The sequence below is a fragment of the Pholcus phalangioides genome, unplaced genomic scaffold (genome assembly GCF_987345545.1).
Source record: "Pholcus phalangioides strain wild (caught in Gottingen) unplaced genomic scaffold, Ppha-v1.0 ptg000011l_1, whole genome shotgun sequence".
NCBI classification, from domain to species: domain Eukaryota; kingdom Metazoa; phylum Arthropoda; class Arachnida; order Araneae; family Pholcidae; genus Pholcus; species Pholcus phalangioides.
In genome coordinates, this window is record NW_028301604.1 from 58,837,562 (window position 1) to 58,855,883 (window position 18,322).

An 18,322-nucleotide genomic window follows, 5' to 3' on the forward strand; every position below is an offset into this window, starting at 1 on the left:
AATTACAGGAAACAAACCCCAGGGTACCCAGGATAACCCTTTTTAAGTATTTTTTATGTGCATTTGTTATATCTAAAAGTGGCAACAACACACTTGCATTTATTTCAGATTTTTTGTAATTTTTCGTGGGCAATTGTGTTTTTTGTTGGCAATGCTAAGGGGGGGGGGACCGTGTTCCGTATTTTAATCATGTGATGTAGCACAGACTGAGTGTGATTGGTATAAATATGTTTATGGAAGAGTCGATTAACTTTGCCCAAGAATATTAAGACACCAACAAATAAGGCAAATACATGAAAAACACAAAAAATCCTAATGTATTTCGACACCAATGGGTGTTGTCTTCAGAGGAAAAATATTTAACCTTTATGAATGACATAGACTCCCACGTTCAGTTTACAGCCGAATTTGAAACTAACAATGATCTCTCTTTCTTGGACGGATTAGTAATTACATAGAAATCACATTTCCAAACCTTAGTCTATTGTCAGCCTTTCTCTGTCTCACTATCACCTTATTTCAGATCTTGTCATCCCATGAAACAAACTTTTGGCGTTTTGTACTTATGTAGCTAGAGCATTTAACAACTGTTCAGATCGGAAGACATTAGACCATGAACTTGAAACCATCAGAGCAATTGTGAAAGACAGGGGGTTCAACACTAAGATCGTTGACAAAATAAGTAGAAAATTCTTGAAACCCTGGCACAAAGAACGTCTTTAGAAAACATTACGGAGAGGTCACTGAAAGAAAGTGTAGTCATACCCTACGATCCAATACTCTCACTGAAGATCAAACTGATTCTTAAAAAGTTTAATCTAACAACCATAGATGTGCCTCTTAAAAACTTTGGTTTCATGCTCCCTAAAGATGCTATACCACAGAATAAACAATGGGGCATCTATTACATTCCATGTAGTGATTGCTCTCTTGGTTATATAGGACAGACAAGGAGGCCCATAAAAGCCAGATTAAATGAACACGCTAGCTGAGAAATCGACCATCGCCTCTTACTGTTGGCAAGAGGGTCATAGATTTCAGGAAGCAAGAGTTTTTCACAAAGTCAAGTCCACAGTTGATTTAGATTTCTACGAATGCACCTATATTCAGGCCTTCAAAAATATACTAATAAATGGTAATAAATCTACACCACCGATCGCAATGCCATGGCTTAAATTAAAACTCGTACAGGAATTCTGAGAAAATTCGAATAAATCAATTGGGTAGTACCATTCTGCAAAAGTCCAATCAGGATGCTGCATTAGTATCACACGCAGGCTCACAGCTTCATTCTGACCACGATATTTGAAGTGAACAGACATACTTTTCCCGCTGAGCAACCAAGTGTTAAGATTTGGTATTCAACCCAAGTGGGATTCTCAGTCAGCATGATTAGTGGTTAAATATTTTTCCTCTGAAGACATTAAATATTAGTGGTTAAATATTTTTCCTCCATTGGTATTGAAATGCATTAGGATTTTTTGTGTTCTTCATGTATTTGCCTTGCCTTATTCGTTGGTGTCTTCTTAATAAATATGTTTATTTTGTTTTGTCATCAATTTTTATTTATAGTCTAAAAAAATCTGATTTTTATTTCATGATTTAGGCCTGTGCATTTTTTGAACAATTTCTTTTTTAATATTAAAAAATTTAATCGTTCATCGAATAATTTATAGGCCTGACGATGTTTTCAGCTGGACTATAACAGATGTTGGAAACTGGCTCACTGATAATGGCTTTTGTGATTATGTGGATATTTTTTGCTTTGAACATAAGATTGATGGAAAAGCATTACTTCTCCTGACTGAAAATGATTTGAGAGGTCCTCTATTGAATATTCAAGTGAGTGATTATTTTTAATATTTTTTAAATTGCAATAACATTTAACTTCTGAATTTGCTGCATGAGGTAGTAAAATTGGATAACTCTCCTGGTTTAACTTAAACTACCAAAATAGTACAGCGGGTGCCACTTATTGGAATTATAGATAATGGTGTTATTGGAGTATTGTTATCACTGGGGTATTAGTATCACTTTTGTAAAGTGCAGACTAGACACTTTGTTTTTGTAGTTATCAGGATTTCGGTTTTATGTTAATTTTTCTTTATCCAAAAATTTTTTTCACACATTTTGAAGCTGAAATCGTACCAGACCTTTTCCCCTTCAAAAATTTATTAGACTGTGGACAATATCGAAGGTGAGAGAGAGTCCCCCTCCCTTTTTTTGTTGACAAAAATTTCTGTACTTTATTCACACATTTCTCATCAAGCTATAGTAGCCACTATGATCCATTTATATGTGTCATTGCATTCACAATGGACCTCCTATAGCAGAAGCAAATAAAAAGTTTAAAAGAAAAAGTTCCTCTGATATTTGGTGTAACATACTTGGACATTGTAAAGTCTAGAATCAATATGCATAATTTTATCGTTGTGGTAACAGGTCTCTTTGTTTACAACGTACTTTTGTATTCAGCAAGCAAGCAGTTTTGTGTGACCGATCCAGTATTATGTATCTCCCACTTATTAACAGTATTAAATAATCTGTTATTAATAGTATTAGAGACCATTTTTTGAGGTTCTATTTACAATAATGGTGACGAGGCGGTGTTCTCTGGTAAAGGTAAATGAATCTAACCTTGTACATGCTGAAAAAGAAACATTATGCTATAGTTACGATGTCGAAAGTAGGCCTAGTTGGTCAGTTGTAAATTTACGATGATGCTAATGAAGATTTTGACTTTTACATCAGAAGGCTCAAGTAGTATTTGCTAGCTGATGAAATGGAAGATGAAAAAAATGTTCCAGTGTTGATCTCTGTGCTGAGTAAAAGATATAAACTGCAAAAAGTTATAAACTGCTTCCAAACTTGCTAACACAGTGTCTACCCAAGGACTGTGAGTATGAAGAGCTTGTCAAATTGCTTCAAGAACATTTTCATCCTTCACCGATTACTATCACTGAAAGATTAAAATTTCACAGACGAAATCAGAATGAGGGTGAAAACATTGCCGTGTATTTGGTTGAATTGAAACGGGTATTTTCCTTTGGGTAATTTGCTGTAAGGCAACTCAAAAACGTCTATTGGCAATAAAAAATTTTAAACTTGCAGATGCCATTGACGTAGCTGCAGCAATGGAACTCGCTGAAGAAGATTCCAGTAACATTAAGGTTACAGCAACCGGCCTCTCATCGAATGTGAACAAAGTGGGGAAAATTGACTTTTCATCAAAACAAGACAAGATCAAGTAGAGGTGTTCAAGGTAATAAGGCTAGTTCTCAGAAATGCTATCGATTTGGTGCATCATACAGTGTCGAAAGTGTAAGTACAAAAATGTTAGGTGCCATGCCTACAATAAAATTGGACATGTTTCTCCAGTATGCAAGTCAAAACAGAAAAATTTCTCTGCTAAAATAATATATACTGCAGATAAATTGGATGCTGAAGAATATAATTTATTTTCAGTGAATTCAATTAATAAATCAAATGAGGAATCTCGTTTCTTGGTTAATGTACAGAACTGTGGTAAAGAATTAGAAATGAAGTTAGATATTGCGGCAGATGTAGCCATTATCTCAGAGTGTTTTCTGAAGAAAAATTTACCTCATGTTGTTCCCAGATTCAAAAATGTATTTCTTAATGATTGCAATCAAAATCCTATCGATCTATCCAGGGAGGTGATTGTAGATGTCACTCTTATGAGAACCAGATTTCTAAGTCTCGTGCTATAATTGTCAAAGGCAATTGACCAGCATTGTTTGGAAGAGACTGGATAAGATGTTTCAAGTTAAAAATTGGCCTAAAACATTTTCTATACTCAAAGTGAATGGCTCTGGTGATCCTGCTAAGAGGTTAAATGATAAATATTACAAGCTTTTCGAGGAAAGTTTTGAACCAATTAGACACATCAAGGCAACATTGAAAATGAAGGAGGATGTTCAACAAATTTTTTGCAGTCATGTTCTGTGCCTTATTCAATGAAGGTCAAAGTTGCCAAAGAAATTCACAAATCTGTACAACGTTGAGTTTGGCAATTTGTGGAGCATTCTAGTTGGGCAACACCTCTTGTGATCATGCTAAAAAAGAATGGGGATGTTTGACTGTGGTGATTTTAAAGTCACAGTGAAAAAGTATCTTGATCAAAATCAATATCCATTACCTACACAGCAGGATTTGTGTTCGACTCTTAATGGCAGTAAGTACTTTTCAAAGTTGGACCTGAGCCATGCTTATCAACAAATCGAATTTGATCAGCGCTCTCAAGAATGTCTTACTCTCAACACTCATCTCATTTAGTACATACATCAAGATTGTTCTATGGCATAAATAGTGCATTGGCTATTTTTCAATGATCAATTAAAAAGATCCTTCAGGGATTGCAATCAGTGATCTGTTTTCAAGATGATATTTTGATTACTGGGTCGTTCCATGTCAAATCACCCAGCCATGAAACCCATGGTCACAGATTGTGATAATTTTTTTTTCATTTGTTGCTTTTACCATCCTTATTAACCGTGTGAAATATTATTTGCATATCTCTAAAACTTTTTGAGAAAAAAAATGTTGAAATTTATCAGAAAATGATGCAGGTGACTTTTCCGAGGCTTAATTTTTAAACATCTAATTTTTTTCTCAAAAAGTTTTAGAGATATGCAAATAATATTTCACACGGTTAATAAGGATAGTAAAAGCAACAAAAATGAAAAAAAAAGTGTATGAAAATCTGAGACTATGGGTTTCATTTTGGCATTTTGCCGGGTAATTTGAAATGAAATGACCCTACACTGGGTGATACAATCGATGCACGGCCGCGGTACCCGAGGTCGATAAGATACTTGCCTAAAGTACCAAGGGATGTTTAGAGGTGTCGTGAGTTCGATACCCAGTTTGTCTTTGTCAGAAAACTTTCCTGACACGGGTACAACGAAAACAGCGACATGACCACAGAAAAAATTGCTACCACAGAGAGTCCCCCATCAAAGGGTTAGCACTTCAACCTCTCAATGAGTATAAAAACAAACCTGCCGTTCGGAATCGGCAATAAATTGTAGGTCCTGGTCTAATTAGCCCTTGTGTGCAGAAAATAACTGTGGTGCGACAAAAATGATCAAACAATCGATGCATATTTGAAAACATTGGAAAAGGTATTTCAACGATTTTCTGATTATAATGTCAAACTTAGTTTGTCAAAATGTAGTTTTTTGCAAGAAAGTGTAGAATTTCTTGGCCATATAATTGACATCCTACTGATGAAAACATTAAGTGCATCAAGCAAATGAAAGTTCCTACTAATGTTACTGAACTCAAGTCATTCTTAGGTCTCTTGAACTATTACACAAAGTTCATTAAAAATTGTTCCATGCTGTTGGGTCCTCTATATGATTTGCTTCATAAGGACACCATGGAAATGGTTGTCTCAGTGTGAAGAAACTTTTCAGAAATGTGAAAACATTCTATCTTGGGTGCTTAGATTGTTAGTTTTTTAGAAAGAATTTGATGCATCAACATATATGAAAAATACCATACAATTAGAATATAGTAAATATCTTAAACATATATACTTTTAAATAGCTATACACATTCATGTGGTACCACACACACTAAACACACACAGGTGCACAGTCTTTTCACAAATTGTACAAATATTAAGTCAAATTCACAGTATATACAGCACAAGAAATTTTCTCAAATCAAACCAAATAGCTACATACAAGAAAAACAATCATACTTGCATGATCCAACTGAATTATTCACATAACAAAAATCACAATACATTTAGCAAAAAATAATTCCAAAAAACAAATGTATTACACAAATATATACAAGAATTACAAAGATGTTTACAAGATATGAGTAGATGGAAAAACAAATCAGTGATATTTACATAAAATCAGGGACTTGAAAAAAAACAAAAAAAAACACACACTTGACCATTCAAAAAAGGATGTATGTATCAAAATTTAAAAAAAAATCAGAGCCTATTACATTTAGATAAATACACTTCTAATCCTTTGACAAATAATTTTGGAGGAGCAATAAACGTAGCTTTCCAATTACAATTCTGATTATTTCTTATACAAATACTTTGGATAAAAGTAATGCGAAATTTATTCCAATGTTTGCATATAAAAAAGAAGTGATCGTTAGATTCTTGATCATCACAATAGTCACATTTCGCAGAGTCTTTCTGATTAATTCTGCACAGATAACTATTAGTCGGGGCTCTGTTTGACAATAATCTGTAAACTAATGTTTCATATTTTCTCTTCATAAAGTAAGGAAAATATTTATTCATAGTATTGAAAAAACGTGATGCAAGTGGATAAAGAAACTGATATCTGAAATATCGATCAATGTGGATGGTCCAAGACTTATCAAGTAAATTCAGCACATCTTCAACATATGGAAAATCTGGAAAAGTAGGGTTTCAATTATTAATAGCGGTACGAGCCAGTTTATCTACAATTTCATTGTAGGAGATATTCTTGTGACCAGGTGACCAGACAATTGAAATGAATTCTGCCTGGCTAGAAGCATCTATTAAAGAGAGATATATAGTAAAGATGGCTGAATGTGACTTTGGATTTACGGAGGCTAATGCAGAAATTGCTGATTTGCTGTCTGATAATATAACATAATGACGTTTTTCAGATATAAATTTTGAAGCAGCAACACAGCAATGGCAAGACACTCTGCTGTAAAAACAGAAGAAGAGTCATGAACTGTAGCCTGGAAAGTTCTCATATTTTTATTGCAAAAGACACCTATTGTTGTATGAATTGATTTGGATGCATCAGTAGCAATTATAATTGAATTAGACCAATGTAATTGTTCATATTGTTGAAATAAAGGGTTGACCAAGTTTGGATCTATCGTAACCTGGAAGGGTAGTTCATCAGTTGTATATGATATTTTGGAGATAATCCAGGGTGGATTAGCAAAAACTATAGGTTGAACTGGTATGAGCAGATGATTGTCCTGGATGAAATTTATGACAGAAGAACTAAACATGGGTAGAGAAGAAGTCACAGCTGTATTATTTAAGTTGGCACTAATGAATTTGAAGCTGGTGTTGTATATTGATGCTCTGGCTTTAATAATTTGTCTTGATACAGATTTCATAATCATTAGTTCAAAAGGAGGTTTGCCACAAATACTTAATAATAATGGTATTGGAGTTGAAATGGGTAATCCGTATGCAATTCTGAGAATTTGGCGATATAATACTGCACATCTGTTTAAATTTTGTTGTGAACAGTTGTGCCAGAGTAAAGAACTATAATTGAAAAAACTGCATATGATATTTGATGCAATAGCAAGGAGTTTACTACCAGGGGCTCCTCTAAGACGACCAGCAATGATTCGAATTATGATTAATGTTTTTATGCCTTTTTTTAGAATGTGATCAACCTGAGGGTTCCAAGTAAGTTTTTGGTCAAAGATGACACCTAAAATCTTGATGTTTTGTACTAATGACAGAGGGTTCCTATTAATGGCTAGATTACAAGTACCAATGACATTTTTCTTTGTAAATATACTATATGAACGCTTTTCAACTGACAGAGTAAAGCCCCATTCTCCTAACCAATCAGTAATCTTCAACAATGCATTGTTGATATTATTTTCTAAGACTTTAATGTCTTTATTACTACATCATAATAGTATATCATCTGCATAAACAAACTGATGGATAGAACTGGGTAATTGAACAAACATATCATTCATATATAAATTGAAAAGCCATGGCGATAAAACTGATCCTTGAGGAAGGCCTCTGTCAAAATTGATTAGATTTGACTTGTGATTTCTCCAACTAATATAACATTTTCTTTCAGATAAGAAACTTTTCAACCAAACAATAAATTCACCATAAAAACCTGTGGATTGAAGTTTATATATAAGAGCAGAATGTATTATAGAATCGTATGCACCCTTTATGTCTAGAGAAACTAAAATTTCAATCTCTAGATTTGAAAGTATGGACGATATTGCACTTTAAATCATTTAATCAATTTTGTGTCCCAGATTTAGATTTAAAAGCATATGTGTTTGAAGGGAACAGTTTATATTTCAATGATGTCCAGTTCAATCGAGATAAGACAATGCGTTCAAAAATCTTCATAATTGTGTTTGTGAGAGTAAGTGGTCGATATGATGAAGGGCAAGTAGGTGTCTTGTTGGGTTTGAGAAGAAAGATAATCTTTCCCTTCTTCTAATCCAAAGGAATGGTGCCTGATGACCGAATCTCATCAAGTTCAGAATTCAGGAATTTCAGATGATCATCTGAAATTAATGAATAGGTCTTGCTGTTAATTGAATCATGACCTGGAGTTGTATGTGGTGATTTAATAATTGCTGTCTTCAATTCAGAAATTTGTATTGGAGAATTCATATATCTGTAGCAAAGTTTTGACAAGGACCACAAAAGAAATCAAAGTCTTTATGGATATAAGGTTTGATAAGGGTTTGCTGTAAGAGTTCAATTTGTTTGTAAGGATCACTGATGACTGTATTGTTATGATGAAATAACAAATTATCATCTTCATATACTTTGAAGTGAATAACTTTCAGTCTTCTTAAAATAGTAAAATTTTGTGGATAGGCAGCATGTTTATAGAGTTGATCTTCGAATGATTTATTTCTTTGATTTTTCAGAGTTCTTTTAAAAATAGCTGAGTTTTTCTTATAAATAATCCAGCATACCTGACATGGACATATCCGGTATTTACGAAATGATCTTTTCTTTGCTATTAGCAGCATACGTAGATTAGCATCAAAATAGTCATTGTATTTGAAATGATGATGATTTGAAAATCTTTGAGCCTCCATGTGTTTATTTTTAACAAAATGAAAGTAAGGAATATTTTCATCATAGTTATTCAAACTGTCATTAAATGTTCTCCAACTAGTATATTTATGAATACTGGATGTAGATCTTGCTTGAATTTTCAATTCTAATGTTATTGGAATATGGTCACTATCGTACAGAGAGTTGCCACATGACCAAGTAATATTTCCAATTAAATCACTACTACAAAAACTTAAATCAATTGAGTTAGAAGATTGTGAAGAGTAATAAGTAGAAGCAAGCGGTTGAATTAGCCCAATAGAATTCTGAAGATACCAATTATACAGCTGACGACCAGCATTATCAGTTCTGGATGAACCCCATGCAGGATGTGAGCTATTAAAATCACCCAAAATAGCAAAAGGTGGAGATATTTTATCAAACAGCACATTCATGATGTTAATAATATTTGAAGTATCTGCTATATGTAAGTTAACAATAGTGAAATGAAAATTCTGTAAATGAATTTTGATAATAAGAGCTTCAACACCAGATGAGTTATATTTGAAAAGAATGTTTGATGGAAACTTATTTCTGATAGCCATTAACACACCTCCTCTACCACTATCAAGTCTATCACATCTGTATATTTGGAAATTGGGTAGATAATATAATTCATCATCAGATAAAAATGTTTCTTGGAAACATAAGATATCAAATTCATTAATGATACGAAGAATGTGATATTTCTTATTTTTAATACTTCTGCAATTCCATTGAAGAATTCAATGGATGTTAGTCATGATTCAAACCAAATCTTTAAGTAAATTTTTAAGTAAGCAGTATTTATAAATTAGTTTGATGATGAGTAAATGTAGCATAAAATCAAATGTAAGAACAGGTTGTCTTTTTCTTTGAACCATGACTTTCTTCAACTCTTTAAGAAATGCTCCTATTGAAACTATTGTATCTCTCAATTGATCATCAGAAGAAGCCGATCTTTTTCTTGAGGAATTAGTAAGATCTTGTAACATGGGCTGAAGCTGGTTAGTTATAGAGGAGATGATTTCTGGTGCACTTTCTTTCAATGATTGTGTTATTTGTACAAAAATTGACACGTTTTCAAGACAAATAAATTCATGAATTTATTTGTCTTAAAAACGTGTCAATTTTTGTTGGTGTCTAGATTTTGTTTCGTAGAATATGGCAGATATTCAAAGGGTAAAAACCATTTAGAATTAACTCATTAGCAATTTCATCTAATGGAATTTCAACAGGAATATTCCTCACAATATATTTTGAGGATAGTGTATCAGTTAGAAGTGAGTTAGTAACTGGAATGTCAAGGATAGTTTCATGTTAAGGAGCTCCTTGGCCACCAATGCAGAATTAGTAGTAACAAAAAGATCATCACGCTTGGCCACCCTTATTTCAGTAATTTGGTCTGAATTACTAATCACATTAGTAAAATTTCTTCTGAGATCATTAGATCTGTACGTTGGAATTCTAGTAATTCCGTGATATTTCACAGTGAAACTAGTGATGTCAGTTGAAAAATCTATTATTTCATGATTAGAATAATTAGACGACCATACAGGGAAATTAATACCTTGACCTTGGTTTGCATTACTATTCCCTTCTTGAGTCTCCATTAAACTTGCTTCCATTATCGCTAGAGATATGGTGGTTTCAATTTACGCCGTCATATAGGTAACTGAAGACGACTTGAAATTAAATATTCAATACGGGTATGATGTTAGAAATGGAAACGCCTTCCGACGTTGCTCGATGAGAACTCACCTAATGCAGGTGCCACTAATGTTAGACACAATAGGCCTGTCTTTCAATCTATATTCCTTAACTTGATAGTTGTTAGAACCAAAATACAAATTCACAAAACTGAATGAATTGCAAAAACAACACGTCCGTACATGAACTCACCTCCTCCCATTTTGTTAAATTTTTACCAACACCTTGGGTGCTGTTGTATCACATTTCATAGGCCATAAGGAATGTCCCATAGCATATGCTTCTAGGACATTAACTAAAGCTCAAAAAAATTATTCTCAAATTGAAAAAAAGGCAGGAGCTATGTTTTTGCTATAAAAAAAATTCAGCAGTATTTGTTTGGTAAATATTTTGTATTGGTAACTGAACATCACCCTTTAGTAAGCATTTTTGCACCAAACAAAGATATCCCTGTAATTGCAGCAGCTAGGCTGCAGAGGTGGGCTTTGTTGTTATCTTCATTTAAATATTATATTGAGTACAAAAAGGGTTCTGATCATGCCAATGCTAATGGAATATCTTGTGCTTCAGTTGAATCTGAGATGGATGCACAGTATGATGTATTCAAGATTTCATATTGTGAGGATTTGCCGATAACTAGTTCAGATATTGCAAAGGAACTTGCAATGGCCCAATTTTGGGGAATGGCCTTGAAGTATGTTCAGAATGGTTAGTATGAAAGACTCGATAATGAGGCTTTGAAACCATTTTCCATACGGAGGGATCAATTGCCCATGGACAGTGATTGTCTTCTATGGGGAATGCGTGTGATCATTCCAGAAAAATTTAGAATACGTTTATTAGATTTACTGCATGATACACATTCTGGAATTTCTAAGATGAAAGCTATTGCTAGAAGTCATATTTGGTGGCAAAAGTTGGACAAACAAATTGAAAATCTTGTTCAGCATGTCAGAAAGTAAGCAAAGCTTTACCAGGAACCCCACTTCAACCGTGGGTGTGGTCCAAATTTCCATGGGATAGGGTGCATATTGACTTTGCACAAAAAGATCAAAAGAATTATCTTCTGGTTGTTGATAGCCACTCTAAATGATTGGAAGTGATACAAATGCCTTCTATTACTTCTGTTAGTACCGTTGATGCTTTGCAACTGTTTTTTTCTAGATATGGTTTACCATCAGAGTTGGTTACTGACAATGCTCTCAATTGGTTTTAGAGGAATTCAGATCTTTTTTTAAGATCTAATGCAGTTATTCATACTCTGATCCCAACATATCATCCTCAATCTAATGGACTGGCAGAGAGGTCAGTACAGAGTTTCAAAAAGCCATGCATTGTTAAAAATGCAAAATGATCCAAATGACCATAGATCATTGAGAGAGTAAGAAAATTTTTCAATTCCTGATGACGTATCATTCTACACCTCATTGTACAACTGGTTTATCTCCTGCTGAATTATGTTTGTCCAGACAACTGAGAACAAAATTATCTCTTGTACATATTAGTGTTCAAATAAGAGTAAAAAAACTACAAGATTCACAGAGAATGTATTATGACTGTTATCATAATGCAAAAAGGTATTTTCACCCTGATCAGGAAGTTTTTGTTTGATCCAGTAAGAATCATCAATGAATCAGGGAACTTTGGTAGAGCCCAAAGGAAAGAAGACATGGATTGTTAACATCGGTGGTGAGGAATATCTTGCCCACATTGATCAGTTATGGCCTGATCATGCTTATAATCCAGTGATTGCTGATAGTAAGAAATGTGATATTCCTAGGAAATCAATTGTGAAAGAAAGATCTATTACATATTTTTCTGTTGATGAAAATATTACTCATTCGTCACTTCTCCAAATCCCAGTCATGACAGCGAATCTCCATCTAGCTGTGACAATTGTATTTCTGTGTCAGATGTCAAAGACAGTGAATTGAATCCTTCTGCTCTTGATAAGAACTGGGCGACAAAAAGTGATCTGGTGAATCATGATATTGCTGATAAAAGTACTGTACCAGTGACTCATTGATATCCATTGCACGAGTGAAGAAAGCCTTCACCTTTGATTTATGAACATTAACTTTTAGTTTTGCATTTATATAATTATTTATGTATTTCATATTTTTTTGGTGGAGTATTGTAATATTCTTAGCCATTGTAAAGGCTACAATCGATATGTGTAATTTTGTTATTATGTTGTGGCAACGGCTCTCTTTGTTTACAACATACTTTGGTATTCAGCAAGCAAGCAGTTTTTTGTGACCGATCCAGTATTATGTATCTCCCACTATAAGAATATTAAATAAGGGGCTGTTCAAGTATTACGTAAGCAAATTTTTAGCCATTTTTTGACTCCCCCCCCCCGTCAGCAATATTTCATCATCATCTCTGCTCCTCTGAATCCTAACTCATATTTTCATAAAGGGTGGTTGATGACGTAAGCATTATCCAAACCCCCCCCCCTCCCCCTTGTCATCAAAAGTCAGCAAATTGGAAACCCCTCCCCGCCATCGATGATGACGTAATACTTGAACGGCCCCTAATCTGTTATTATAGTACTAGACCAGTTCTTGACGTCCTATTTGCAATACTTGGCCTGTTTCATTTAGCTAATTAAATGCATAGTTTGGTGGTTGAAAGATTTTTCAAGGTATCTATGGTAGGTACTAGTATTACAAAAGTATCATAATCATAGGTGGAGATATAGACTTGGAAGTCTGGGGGGGGGCACGGTCATTATTGCTGGGGGGCACGATGATGATGTCAATTCATATATATACATTAGATCAGTCTACCTTTGACGATGATCATAATCCAAGTGGAACAGTTCTATTCTAACTGCTCACAATGACTGAATAAAATACATAATCTTAGCTTGAAAGAAAAATATTCATGTGTTTTGTAATGTTTAATACATCACCACCAGTTTTCTGTTAAAAGAGAAAAAAACAAAGAGATCTGTCTCATTTTTTTTTATAGAAAAAGGGCTGTATGGTCATCTTACTTGAATCTTGATTTCTTTTATTCAACATGAACATTCTCACAGAACATGACAATTAAACGAACAATGAAAGAACAAAAAAACGAAGAAAAGAACATCAAGCACATACATTATGTGCCCCCAAAGGACGGTCACCCCTTTGAGGAACAGTTTTTGGATATAGTCATTAATCATTATAATTGTACGCCACCATCTTGAGTACGCCTGTTTGTGAGAGTATCAAGTCTTGATCATCTGAAGATCACAGCATTCTTTGATACCCAGCAGTTGTGCAACTTTTGCTTTATTACATCTGTGTTCCAATTCCAGATTGAACATGGTTATTTTTACCGAGCTATTCAGAATCAACTTTAAAGTGTGGCTTATGGTCTAACTTACTTGAGTATATAAAATGTATGACAGTATAAAGAAATGAATAACTTTTCCCAAAAACTGAACAAAAATATTGTGAGCGCTTTCTTCCAGAAAGAATTTTGATTTCTTTTAATAAATCGATACTGTAGAGTCTTAGTAATCTAAGTTTGAAACCTCTGAGGTTCTGGATAATTTGAGGTGCTAGAATTTTTTAAAATTCCTTTCAAAACATTTCTATTTTTTTGCCAAGAACAAGTTTTGTTACATTTTGTCCCTTTTATCTTATAAATGTGAGTAATTTCAGTTGGAAGGAGGTCTTGATCCCAAGACTATTCTCCGGTGGATCTTCAGGCCTCTTTACAGTAAATTTATAGTGCGAAAAATAATATCAGGTTCCCCAGGGCCTGGAGCCTATGTTAGCCTCACTTAACCATGGTCTATGGGTATTGGCAGTTATGTAATGAATTAGGCCATTGTATTAAGGGTAAAAATAGGTAGAAATATGAGTATGAACCCCCCCCCCCCCCCCCATTCCTCTTAGAAAGCCATTTTCCATTACTATTCTGATAATCAGAATTTTCAGTAATCTGAGGTGGTCTTGATCCCGTCCACCCTGGATTATTGAGACCACTGTAAAATCAAATGCTTTCTTTTTCTTTGCTCTTTTTTGCCTATCTACTGCCTGTCTTGTTTCTTATCTTTGGCGATATGTTGAATTTCAACACTTTGGTATTTGAAGTTTCATATACCAAAGTGTTGTTTTTTATTTGCAACTACAAACAAATTATAAACTTTATGCTTTTCCGTCTGGTTCACACACTTTTGAAAAAATTCCTAGAAGTCACATGATCCCTTTTTGACCGTTAGAAAGTAGGACGTGTTTCTCTCATTTTATGCTTAGGGGGTTCTAAACATATATGTTTGTGAGGTTCCACATTCCTTCAAAATTTAGTTTAAATTGCAATAAAGTAAAACAAGTTTTCAAGCCACTGGCTTTCAAGGCAGGTTTTTGATTTTTTGCTTTTTGCCGTAGTTAGATTATAGTATTTTTCTAGTTTCATTTATGATTTTTCATTGAAATTAAAGTATTAAATACATGCAATTTATTTGATACAGCCAAATAACTTTTTTAAATGCTCTTATTTTTTCATAGGTATTAGGGGATTTGAAACATATAATGATTGCTATTAATGATTTGAAACGAAAAAATCATAAAAGTTTGGCTACAATGAGGTATTCTACTGGAGATATCACAACACACTTACCCCATTCTAATACTGCAAGACTGCATAAGAAGCAGCGATTCTTTAGTAGTAGTGATTCTTCTGCTGAAACTGATGTTAGTGGGGATGAACTTACTCATTCAGAGTCAAGTTCAAAACAGGTTGGTGTAGAAACATATCTATGTGCAGTCGATGTTCATTATAATGACCCTTGTCATTCCACTGCAAACAGATATTCTATTCAGAGGTTGTTACATTAAAAGTTAAAAAAAATTCAATTTTCATAAGAATTTCATATTCAGTTTGAATAAAAAATTATATTATTCATTTTGTTATAACGCAAACAGCTACAAGAACCGTGAATTATTAATATGCCATCAATCAACTGTGTCAACAAGGGAACACCAGTATAGATTATTAAGGGACAACTCAAGGTTGTGGTGTCGCAGGGAATTTTTCTCTAATAAGATTGTGAATAAATGGAATAGCTTACCCCTAGGGGTAGTAAGTTCTAAAACAATTGACACGTTTAAAAAGAGATATGATAAACATATTGGGGTAAATCGAGAAGCTATTTATTTTTAGATAAGACAACCATGAATATTTTTTATGGGCAGCTTGTATTTTATCATGTATATAGAGTTTTTAGTTTTTATAATTGCACTTTTTTTTTAAATGAGTTGCTGTATTTTAGAAATATATGGCATCCATATTTGTTATGGAGATCTGTTTTTCAGCCACTTCGTTGGGCATTTTGCCTGTTGTGGCATTGTATTTGTATAAGAAAATGTATCAGATTAGAAAATAACAATGAAATTTTAATTATTTAATACATGTATTTATGTACACACAATTTGAGGTCTAAGCATCTTACTTATTTCACACAGTCTTGTTGAATGAATGTAAACAAAAATTTGCTGATTTTCAGCATGGACAGGAGTCTGCTTATCTGTATACTGTGTCCTTATCTGAAAAAAAAGTGATTCAGTATGACTCCCTATTGGATGACATATTTTTATGTTCTGATCAGAACTTTTCATAACCTTTCTTCTCAATCCCGGATTCAAAGAAACCTCAACCTAGAAGAATTGATGTCGTCAGTTGTGCCACAGTGACTCAGATATTTATCAAACATCCCACTATGTCTCTTGTCATTACAAGAAAAATATTTAAAACTTATTGTACTGTTCATTATGATGGAGGGGTTGCAATAAGGCATAGTTGTTGTAATGAACATCGACTGTATGAATATTCTTAGTGATTTATTTGTGCTCTTATTATTGCATTGGTGTTCATATTTTATCATTTATAGTATTGTTCTCCAGCTTGTATTAATGTTTGGTTTCCAGAATTTTACTGAGCTAGTTTGGTGTTGCTCTCTTTGATCCTTTTCCTTTAGATGATATTTTTTGAGCTTATAATAGCTCAATAATAGCTTTCAAGAAATTTTTCTACAATCATCATTTTAAGCAGTCGATGGTCCTGCTCTATATACAGACAGCTCCTTTTTTCTTTTTCCAAATGGATCTGCACACATACAGGGTGATTACTTAATTCCTCTTGCTGCATTTTATGTGGGAAATGTTGATTCTAGGGCATACTTCCAATTAGGAAAAGTATCCAAATAATGGGTAGAACTCAAATAAGTCATTCTTGTTGCAAAAGGTTGTATAGTTATCAATAAAAAATTGGTGTTTGCATAAAAAATTACTTTTTATAGAACTGAAATGCTGAACAATCATACGATTCAACTGAAATCCATTTCCCGAGTCTATTTTGTGATAGATAGCTGAATCAAATTAGTGTAATTTTTTTAAAAAACATTTTCCTGAATTCTACCTTTAATTGTTAACTTGGTAGAAATGTAACTGCTAATTATCTAGATTTATATCATAAGAATTAATTTTCTACAGATTTTACTACAGTGGATCCCGGTTATAATATTCCCTTTCAGAATTGTTGTGGTCCCAACAACTTTTTTCCTAGCTTGATAATATTATTTTTTTGTTTGGTTTTGAGAGTTGTAGCAGCAAAAAGTTCAACTTTCCCACCAAAGTTCTTTAAACTCTATTTCAGTGTTTCCCAACTTTTTGCAGTTCGCGACACCCTTAAGAATAACATTAGAAACTTGGGGCACCCTTCCTTAGATAAAGAATACATTTTATTTTAACAAAAATGACTGAGTAAAAATACATCAAAAGAGTTTTGTTTGATTAATCATTTATGGGAAACTTGTGATTGATGCATAATTGATTGTTGATAGAGCACAGATACTTGATATCAGGCCTTATAATTGGCAACGAAACACGCATATTGTCCTCAAGATCTTGCAGGCTGTTTCTTGCTTTGCAGTTTACTGTCACCATAGCAGAGAAGGTTTGCTCTATAGATGTCATGAAAAGGGCAAAAGTGTGTTAATTGCTTTCTTCATTAGATTAGGATACTCCTCTCTCTCTCAATCCAAGCCAAAAAGCAGCCACCGACTCTCACTCTAGGTGAACTTACCTTTGAGTGTAGAACCAGCACTAAGATCAATCAATTCATCGCGTTTGCTAGCTGTGAAATCTATTTTCTCTGCACCGTCTGCGAGATCATATGGTGAGACAAGCTAATTGAGATTCTCAGTGGAAGGATATGGAAAGTATTATCTATTGCATCTTGCAATCTTGATAAGTGCTGAAAAATGAGGTCTTTAGCTTATCCAAACATAATATCACTCTCCGTTATTACTACAAAGGTTTCAACAGCTGGTTGATGTGAAGGTAAATCCAAGAAAGAAAAGTCAACTCTCCTTGTGGGGAATCGAACCCGCATCCTCTCACTCTTGCCGGGTGAACACACTAGACTACAAAGAGACTATTATTGTTTCTGAAAGGCACGTGTTTTCAACATGTTTAGTTTTTGATCAGTGTTGCAAAACATGTGTCAAAATATCTTTCTCCTGGCATTAGGTAACCAGAAAGAAGATTTAATCAAGTTATGAGGGAAAAAAGCAAAAAAAATAATAATAATGAATAATAAATATGAATTTCTTAGTTGCAATATCAAGCTGCAATAATGTTTCATCTAAAGACTTTGCTTTGAGAATGCAACTCTCGTGCTCTAGTAAAACAGAGACATATTAAAAATCTGTTGTCCTTATAAAGTTGACCAAAAAAGGATCGATAAACACAAATAAAAGTGTAGTTGACCAAAAAATTATTCAGAATA

At 33.7% G+C, this 18,322-nt stretch overlaps 1 protein-coding gene across 2 annotated transcripts in view; it reads left to right on the top strand.

Annotated features, from left to right (window-relative positions):
• The window catches only part of SMSr (Sphingomyelin synthase related), a 58,925-nt gene that overhangs the window by 11,535 nt on the left and 29,068 nt on the right, over positions 1 to 18,322 (top strand). Inside the window, exons 2-3 of one of the 2 annotated variants that reach the window (XM_089239784.1) lie at positions 1,677 to 1,842; positions 15,043 to 15,273. In XM_089239784.1, coding sequence (XP_089095910.1) covers positions 1,677 to 1,842; positions 15,043 to 15,273 — 397 coding nt within the window. The remainder of the gene's footprint in view (positions 1 to 1,676; positions 1,843 to 15,042; positions 15,274 to 18,322) is intronic. The other variant, XM_089239785.1, reaches the window with a different exon arrangement.